The sequence below is a fragment of the Stomoxys calcitrans genome, chromosome 2 (genome assembly GCF_963082655.1).
Source record: "Stomoxys calcitrans chromosome 2, idStoCalc2.1, whole genome shotgun sequence".
Classification (NCBI taxonomy): Eukaryota; Metazoa; Arthropoda; class Insecta; order Diptera; family Muscidae; genus Stomoxys; species Stomoxys calcitrans.
Window position 1 is genome coordinate 184,790,526 of NC_081553.1, and position 9,182 is coordinate 184,799,707.

Consider the following 9,182-nt stretch of genomic DNA (forward strand, 5'->3'; position numbering starts at 1 on the left):
AACACACCTAAATCGGACATATTTACCGACCATGGCAATATGGGACTCAAATGAAAGGTATTTGCGAGTAGAATGCGAATCTGATATCCAAATGTAGGACCAAGTTTCTGGAGATCACCCCCCTTACTCAAGACAGCCCCCAAACTTATTTACTGACCATGGCAGTATGGGGCTCAAATAAGAGGTACTTGAGAGTAGAATACGAATCTGATATTCAAATGTGGGACCAAATGTATGAGAGCCGCCCCTCCCCAAAAAACCTCCAAAGAGGACAATCTTTGGGAGTAAAGCACGAATCTGATATCAATATTCGGAAAAAGCGTCTATGGGGCCACACCACCTACATAATACCACCCAAATAAGACGATTTTGCTGACCATTGCAATATGGGTCTCAAATAAGAGGTATTCTAGAGTAGTACATGAATCTGATATATATTTTCAGGTAAAAGTCTCTGAGTGGGCGGCCCAACCTCGAATACACCCCCAAACCGTTCATGTTTGGCGACTATGGAAACATAGGGCTCAAATTAAAGTTATTTAGGAGTATACCACGAATCTGATATCAACATTCGGGACCAATTGTCTAGGGAACGCCCCACCCCCATTAGAACCCCTAAATGACGTATTTGCTCACCATGACAATTTGGGTCTTAAAAAGAGTGGAGCTCGATTTATAACCTTACACACAACAAAAACTCGTTGACAGATAGTTCACTTCCCGAGAAAAAATTGTACTCAGTTGTTTACGGTACACTACCTGATAGTTCTATCATGCAGTTTACACTGCTCTTTAAATTAATGGCGTTAATGGCTCTATAATCTGCTTTCCCTTTATAAAATCAGCTGACGAGAGCTTTAAATCCGGATTGAATGAGCAGTGTAAACGAGGTTCTGGGCTTTAGACATGTTTCACTAAATAAGATTAAGCCAACCGATCAGCCGACATACACTTTTTTTTAATTTTGACAGTACTTGGCATTGAGGTTGACATGTTCTCTTTTTATATTCATTCTTTGTTTACGTTTTCTCCTATTCGATGGCATTTTCAATCGGCAGATTTGACATCCTTAATGATGTTCATGGGGCCTATTCACTTTATATTTTCCCAAGTGACCTAACCTCCTATTGGGTTGCCCAAAAAGTAACTGCGGATTTTTTTAAAAGAAAGTAAATGCATTTTTAATAAAACTTAGAATGAACTTTAATCAAATATACTTTTTTTATACTTTTTTTCTAAAGCAAGCTAAAAGTAACAGCTGATAACTGACAGAAGAAAGAATGCAATTACAGAGTCACAAGCTGTGAAAAAATTTGTCAACGCCGACTATATGAAAAATCCGCAATTATTTTTTGGGCAACCCAATTGTAGTGAATCCTGATTTGAAGGCTTGTATTAGCTATTTGTGCACCAAACAGTCCTAATATATAACAGTCGCCGTAAATTATTGTACAATAAGTTTTCAAGTAATCACCCCCCATGACATCTATACGCACGTTACGAAACTGTCAACCATAGGTACGCCTAATTGAAGTCGAGATGGCTTGTGTTTGTAAACAATGTACATATCCAAAACTTATTTAAATTTATTGAAAAATTGTGCCTATGTATCGCCCTACGCTTATGTACATTGAGCTAAACAATTTCTAACCTGCCCCAAGTGTGTATGAGTTAATGCAAGTTGAATAAAAGTTTCAACTCTACAAAATGATTGGCTTATGTCGTCTATGTGCTTCTCTTAAGAAACCAGAACTCTTGGTGGCCATCACAGAGGAATCTGAAATAGGCCTGAAACTAGAAAAGTGTTGTCAGCTGTGCATAAACATGAAGGATGCATTGCCCAGATCTGTGTGCCAGGAATGTTTAAATTGCTTGAATTTATCATATAAATTCTATAACAAAGTCAAGGAAGCCCAGGAGACATTGGAGGCATTCTATCCCACTACAACAGAGGACACTGCTAATATGGATGAGGAGACAATTGCCGGTGAAAATGTAAAGAAAAAATCCCCTAATCCTACGAAACTTATAAAAATTGAAAAAGAGGAAAAGCTGCCCAAAAGGCCTTGTAAGAGAGGAGCTGTAAGGCCATTAAAAATTGCCAAAGTTGATTCGTCATTGCCAGAAGATGGGAACTTAACAACAGCTAAATCATCGAATAATATGACCAGTTCCTCATCAGACACCAAGCCTAAATTGACGACGCCTGTGAAGAATGGCACCTCTAACAAGAATGTCCCTGCTGGCCACAATAGTAAATATGACTTGAAGCATAAACCCACAACGCCGGACAAAAATAACACTTCCATACAGAAAGTCCCCTCTGGCCATAATAATAAATATGAATTTGTTATAGAAAATGTGGAAGTCAGCAATGAAGATGAAAATGATGAGTATATGGAAGAAGTCTATAGTCTGCTGGAAATGGCCAAAGTTCGCACTGGTCATGATAGTGAAGATCAATTGGATTCTTTACATGATGTGGAAGTCGAAGAGGTAGAACAGCAAGATGTTTTTGATTTGGACGAATATGAATATGAAGAGACGACAATGCCGCAGCATATGGAAGAAATAGTGACGCCAGATGAGGCAGACCAAACGGTTTTGGCCAACTCTTATGAAGATCCAGAAGATGAGGCAGAAGAGTGTAACTTAACCATGCAAGGGGGCAACATTAAGAAGGTAAGTCCCAAACCTAATACATAGCAATTTTGATTTCATTTATATGCTTTATAGGAATTTTCATCTTTGCCTTTACATCTGCAAGTCTCCAGTTGGAATTCCTATCAATTCATGTGCTGGGTTTGCAGCACAAAAGTCACATCGATTATAGATTTGTTTAAGCATGCCAAGGAAAAACATTCTATGGATTGCGATGACCTAATGCAATATCACTGTTACGATTGTCAAAAGAACTCTAGCAATTATTCAGCATTTCTCAATCATGTACGGCTGAAACATCATCCAGCGCTTAAGCTGAGATGCGATGCTTGTGATACTTTGTGTGATCATTTTGAACATTATGAAACTCATCGTAACAACATGTGCAACAATGCATCACTCTATCCCAAGACATTGCCATGCAAATATTGCTGTAAAAGTTTTCAAAGTCTTAATGGTCTTCAGGTGCATATAGCGCAGCAACATCAGGCAGATGCCACCAAACGAGAGAAGTATAAATGCAAGTTGTGCAGCAAAGAGTTTGCTTGGGAAAGAACTTTAAAGAGTCATGAAATGGAACACTTAGGTAATAAAAATTTGTTGTCTATATAAATTTTTACAAAAATCTTTGCTATTTTTAGAAAAACCCAAATGGAATTGCATAAAATGTGAAAAGTATTTCTACAGCAAAGCGAATTTGAAATCTCACATTGATACACACGAGACAGAACGCATGTACAGCTGTCACATATGTTCAAAAAGGTAAGTGCATGGAGGCAGTTTGTTGCTGATAGAACATTTTCTGCTGTTGTTGGTGCCACATTAACATGTGGAGATAGCGATACGCGTCAAGTTCCTATAGGTCCATAGGACCGATCCCCGCCCATACAACAGTAGTAGCCTCGGCACAGGATAACTACCACATAGGCTGGAACTTTAAGCTCCGATATGTGTGGTGTTCATTGTTATAACGAGAAGCTTAGCTGCGAACTATCGGGTGCGTATAGTGAAATGCTCCATATGGAGCAAATGCAGTCGCGGACAATCAGCGTTATCGAGCGGAGAGTTTCAGTGAGAAGCTAGGTGTCTTGTTTAAATTCTGAGTGCCTATGATTTTCGATATGACTAGGCGAGTTTTTGGCGCCTTTTAATAACCAATGGTAATCATGTTCCCGTGGCGATCCGGACGACCGCAACGAGCTTACTCATCTATAAGAGCTAGACGAGGATCGCTGGCTTCACATATAGACATGTAGCTTCAACAACGGTAGTAGCCAACGGTACCACATTTGGCAACTAGCCTTTGGCTACTACCGGTACAACGGTAGTAGCCAAAGGCTCTGGTGGAAATCGAGGCCACGTTCCCTTTATTTGCTCGTTATTAACCTAATTACCGCAAAAATTCCCTACTAATTTCCTTCTTTTTTTTCGTTTCAGCTTCAAGAGCAACATTATTTTGCAGAAACACCAAACCACTCATACGGATATTAAACCATACCAATGTGACTTTTGTTCCAAGGAATTTCGTACAAAAATCCAAAAAGTAACTCATGAGCGAACACACACTGGTGAAATGCCATTCGCTTGTGATCATTGTGAAAAGCGTTTTCGTTTTCGAAGTGCCCTAAATGCCCATCTCAAGGTCCACAGTGGTGTCAAAGAGTATACATGTAAATATTGTTCACGTGCTTTTAGTGACTTGTCGAATTTTAAAAAACATCACAAGCGCAAACATGCCGACAAGGAAATGTAAAATAAAGAAATTTGTGCATAAATTTTAAAATTATTGACTATGTCTTTACGGGCTTTCAGAATAATGACTCTACTGTCAGCGTTAGTTTACCGATATTAGCCATTTCAGGCCTTATTTGGGGAGGCAGAAATGGCTGAAGAGAATCTGTTGGTGGAAAAAGATGAGCGCAAGTTACTATGTATCCTTATAGCCAATACTGGACATTGTCTCTAAAGATGTTCAACCGATTCTGTCAATACCTTTTCTCTTTCTTTTCAACCTTGCTTACCGTGCTGTTGTTTTCCCGGCGCGTTGGAAGATTTCAAACGTACAGCCTATCCCCAAGAAGGGTGAGGCAACCTACCCTGCGGAATACCGATCAATAGCGTTATGCTCTACGCTTTCCAAGGTTATTGGGAGCATGATCAATTACTATCTTGTGAGATACTTAGAGTCCAATGGTCTTCTTAGCGACCGACAATATGGCTGATGGCATTCCTGTCTGAACATTGGAGTCGCTCTATTCACCAGTTCGGTGAGAGTAAGGTCGTGGCTCTAGATATTTCCAAGGCATTCGATTTCAAACGTACAGCCTATCCCCAAGAAGGGTGAGGCAACCTACCCTGCGGAATACCGATCAATAGCGTTATGCTCTACGCTTCCCAAGGTTATTGGGAGCATGATCAATTACTATCTTGTGAGATACTTAGAGTCCAATGGTCTTCTTAGCGACCGACAATATGGCTGATGGCATTCCTGTCTGAAAATTGGAGTCGCTCTATTCACCAGTTCGGTGAGAGTAAGGTCGTGGCTCTAGATATTTCCAAGGCATTCGATAGGATCTGGCACGGTGCACTCCTTTCAAACCTTGTCGCTTTTAGTATCGGTAATAACTTAGCTCGATTTATATAAGAGTTGTTGTGGATGGGTTCTCATCTGACGAATATAAATTGCCGCAAGAGTACCACAAGGTTCTGTTCTTTCTCCCTCTCTTTTTCTTATTTTCCATGGCGATCTACTGGGTCTGACTTCGAATCCGATCACTCGTTCGCGCATGACAGCATCCTCTCTCATTCATTTTCATTCGACCATAGGCCGAGTTTTCAGGAGACTGAAGACAGGAGGCGGATTATGGACGGAACACTCTGCCAGGATTTGCTGGCCATTTCTGAGTGGGGTCGAATGAACAGAGTAGATTTTAATGCACGCAAAACGCAGTGCTGTTTGTTGTCCCACCAACGATTTACGGACACTTTACAATCGTCAATATCTATAGACGGTGTAGATATCAAGCAGTCAGAAGCTGTTGATGTTCTGGCCATGAAGATTCAATATGATGTCCGTTGGTCAAAACATGTATTCGAAGTGTCGAAAGAAGCATTTGTGGGCTTGGGGCATGAAAATCATCTTGAAGATTTAATATGATGTCCGTTGATCAAAACATGTATTCAAGGGCTTGGGCTTTCTTAAGCGGTGTAAGAACTATTTTTCTTCCTCTGATCTTCTTTATATCTACACTACGTACATTAGACCGAAGATGGAATATAACTTGCATATATGGGCCGGAGCTCCAAAATCATCCTAGGACCTGTTTGACCATCTGCAGAGGCAAGCGTTGGTGTTGATTGAAGATGGTAGGGTATCCAACTCTATTGTTTCCCTTGAACATAGTCGAAATGTGGGTTGTGTGGCGCAGTTCTATCGATTCTTCCACGGTGTGTGTTCTTCGGAAATCAGTCTTCTAATTCCTGACTTGCGGTTATGTGTCAGAAATACAAAATTTTCTAGAAGCGAGCACCGTTTTGTAATCGATTGGCCAGCCGATCGGACCATGCACTACCGAGAGAATTCTTTTCTCGCAAGGACGGTGTGTATGTGGAATCCACTTCCGGCGGATGTTTTTTCCCGCTACTTACGACATTCAGAAATTCAAAGCAAGTGTCAAAAAATACCACTCCCCCTTTCCCTCCTCCTATCCTTTCCAACTCAATGCACTGCATATAAGGGACATCCCCTGCGTATTGGATGATTGAAAAAAAAAGTACAATGAGGGGGCAGCCCTTGCCGATGAAGGAATCCAGCAGGGACTGCATTTATAGGGGACATCCCCTGCGTGTTGTTGATTAAAAAAAAGTACAATGAGGGGGCAGCCCTTGCCGATGAAGGAATCCAGCGAGCTAATTCGGTACATATAACCGACTGCCATGGGATTGAGGCATGGGAGTCCTTGGCCAGTAACGTTCTTTGGTCGATCCTAGTACGTAGAACAAACTGCAACGAGGAAAGTAACGCGCAGATGACCTTTCCCTCTATGATTATAGAGCGGCTGTGTTGTAGCAATTTCTAACAGCACTGGAATGAAATGGTTCAAGTCAGACGTTACATAAAGAATAGGTGCTTAACACATCAAATATAGGTATTTAGAGAAATTTTTGTATTATACATCAACATTTTTAGATAAAAATTGACTTATAGCTAACATTTTGATACAAAATGATATAAATAAAATAAAAATGGTCTATAATCTTCCAAAACCTGTCTTGGTAATTTCATGGTATCCTTTTTCTTTTGTCTCATGGCAAAAGCTATCCTTAGACTCAGTTATAAAGTTAAAAATATAGGAAAAAAAACTTGTAAGGTGAACCTATTCTATGGCTCCATACTGGGGGCAATTACCTCAACCCCAATGGGATTAGATATAACTTTTTTTGTCTGAAAGTTATATCTACGAACTTTATTTGAACTTGCATCTTTTTTCTTACTTCTGGCTGTACACAAAGCTTTGAATTCTCGTTTCTTTTGCAATTGTATGGCTTTTCGCAATTGATCTTCGGCGGGGGCGGTATGCTTTGGAGGGTAAGGTATGGCTTCTAAATTGAAAAAATGCAACTAAGTTTCCTAAATATTCAAATATTACACAATTCTTACCCAATAAAGCATTGTAAAAATTCTTTAATCTCTTGAGACTGTTCTTGCCATGAACACCATCAATGTTATATTCCATGGTTACTTTTGAGCTTAAGATGTATTTGAGGTTTTTACCGACACCCGCTGGATGTAATAGCAATTGCATAGCTTTAACCTGAAAAAAATAAGGAAAATACTTATTTTTAGGAAAGAAAAAAACTATCAGATGACCTACATAATCAGCTTTGTTGTTGGGATTTATTGTTTCATTCAACTCTAAGAGATTTTCTTCTGATACTACAGGGAAATGTTGACCTATTTCGACTGCATTTTGTTTCAAATGGCTTCTAAAGAATGTTTTATGTTCATTGCTGGCATCAATGAGTATGTCGATTTGAGCTTAAGGTAAAAGAACTTTTTATTGTAATTAACTTAGAAAAAAAAGGATATTTACCTTTAATTTCATCCATTTTAAAAGACAGCTCGCTGCATTTACATATATCGTGGCCTAAAAGGGATTTTCATTGAGATTATCCGAAAATGTGTTTAAACAGAGTCATACCTTTAAGTGTCCTTTTTGTGGTACTTTTACGAATATTTCCTTCACTTATATTTCCATGGTCTGATAGGTTCCCCTATTCATGATAAAGAAAAAGTAAAAAATTACATTCCAATTGACTACTGCTAACAAAGGTCAGCCTCAAGATATGCCCTGGTCACATTTACAAACCTCCTCTAAAGTGTCCATAGTATCCTGATCATTCTCTGCTGCCGTAATACTTTGAAAATCTCCTTCAATTAATTCTTCATAATATGGGTATTGTTCCTGTTTTACATTTGCGTTCTCGGGTAATATAAAGTCGCTTACAGCTCCTTGGTTATCTTCTGTTATAGTAAATGGTGGATTTCCGTGGTCCCTTTTGTCTGCTGGCTTTGTAGTTTCAATGATACCAAAGAAGGCTCGAAGATTTTCTTGGGCTTCTTGGACTTTTTTGAGAAATTTATACGAAGCATTGAGCTCATCTTGACATATTTGGCAAATTGATTTGGGCAGTGGACTCTCGTTTTCCCAACGAATTCTACAGCATAGCAGCAACTTTTGGGTATCATCTTCTGATTGGGCGTTGATATTAATCAAACTAGATTTTAAAGATGCACATAATCGGCACATTCCTGCCATTATGGTTTAGAATAATAAGCTTGATTTGTATTAGAAATACAGAATCCTTTTGTTTCCAGTCCCGACTCAATACGAATTGGAAAAATGTCAACAAACTAAAATGTAGTTGCCACTTTGTAAAAAAAAAGAAAAACATATGTTATAGGGATGCCAGTTGGATAATTAGGTGTATTTAAAGAGCTAGGGATTATCAACAGTTTCACAGGAAAAACTTTATTGAATAGAGGTTGGTACTATTGGGTTGCCCAAAAAGTAATTGCGGATTTTTTAAAAGAAAGTAAATGCATTTTTAATAAAACTTAGAATGAACTTTAATCAAATATACGCTTTTTACACTTTTTTTTTAAAGCAAGCTAAAAGTAACAGCTGATAACTGACAGAAGAAAGAATGCAATTACAGAGTCATAAGCTGTGAAAAAATTTGTCAACGCCGACTATATGAAAAATCCGCAATTAATTTTTGGGCAATCCAATATACAAAAATCAATTTGTGTTTGTTTGTATGTTTGTGTGTTCCTTATAGAAAAAGAACAAATAGTAATGATAAAATAATTATTTTATTATAATTTTAGCATGAGTAATGAGGGAATATCCTACTAAATGAAATCACTAAAGGCTGGTTTTTGTGTTTACTTTTATTATATTTAGAATAGATCTTGAAGCAAAAAAATTGGTTGATTTCATTCAGCAGGACCCTGATTA

The 9,182-nt window shown here is 38.6% G+C and overlaps 2 protein-coding genes across 2 annotated transcripts; one reads left to right on the plus strand and one right to left on the minus strand.

Annotated features, from left to right (window-relative positions):
* Positions 1-1,511: 1,511 nt before the first annotated feature.
* Positions 1,512-4,444, plus strand: LOC106087509 (zinc finger protein 112). The gene is made up of 4 exons (XM_013252566.2): positions 1,512-2,682; positions 2,737-3,247; positions 3,303-3,423; positions 4,099-4,444. Exons 1-4 carry the CDS (start codon positions 1,708-1,710, stop codon positions 4,412-4,414), a joined length of 1,923 nt encoding a protein of 640 aa, XP_013108020.2. The 5' UTR covers positions 1,512-1,707; the 3' UTR covers positions 4,415-4,444.
* A 2,360-nt stretch (positions 4,445-6,804) lies between these two features.
* On the minus strand, positions 6,805-8,538 carry LOC106095488 (uncharacterized). The gene is made up of 6 exons (XM_013262725.2): positions 8,031-8,538; positions 7,863-7,935; positions 7,755-7,808; positions 7,536-7,699; positions 7,322-7,475; positions 6,805-7,263 (listed from the first exon to the last, which is right to left on the minus strand). The coding sequence occupies exons 1-6, from the start codon at positions 8,478-8,480 to the stop codon at positions 7,043-7,045; spliced, it is 1,116 nt and encodes a 371-aa protein (XP_013118179.2). The 5' UTR covers positions 8,481-8,538; the 3' UTR covers positions 6,805-7,042.
* Positions 8,539-9,182: the final 644 nt, after the last annotated feature.

What these genes read in the sequence shown, in the direction of transcription:
- LOC106087509 (XM_013252566.2), top strand. Translation starts at nt 1,708, where the DNA reads ATGATTGGCTTATGTCGTCTATGTGCTTCTCTTAAGAAACCAGAACTC. An exon ending in AAGGGGGCAACATTAAGAAG is followed by an intron (nt 2,683 to 2,736) that starts GTAAGTCCCAAA and finishes TATGCTTTATAG; the next exon opens with GAATTTTCATCTTTGCCTTT. An exon ending in TCATGAAATGGAACACTTAG is followed by an intron (nt 3,248 to 3,302) that starts GTAATAAAAATT and finishes TGCTATTTTTAG; the next exon opens with AAAAACCCAAATGGAATTGC.
- LOC106095488 (XM_013262725.2), bottom strand. Translation starts at nt 8,480, where the DNA reads ATGGCAGGAATGTGCCGATTATGTGCATCTTTAAAATCTAGTTTGATT. An exon ending in CTATGGACACTTTAGAGGAG is followed by an intron (nt 7,936 to 8,030) that starts GTTTGTAAATGT and finishes TATCATGAATAG; the next exon opens with GGGAACCTATCAGACCATGG. An exon ending in TAAAATGGATGAAATTAAAG is followed by an intron (nt 7,700 to 7,754) that starts GTAAATATCCTT and finishes TTTTACCTTAAG; the next exon opens with CTCAAATCGACATACTCATT.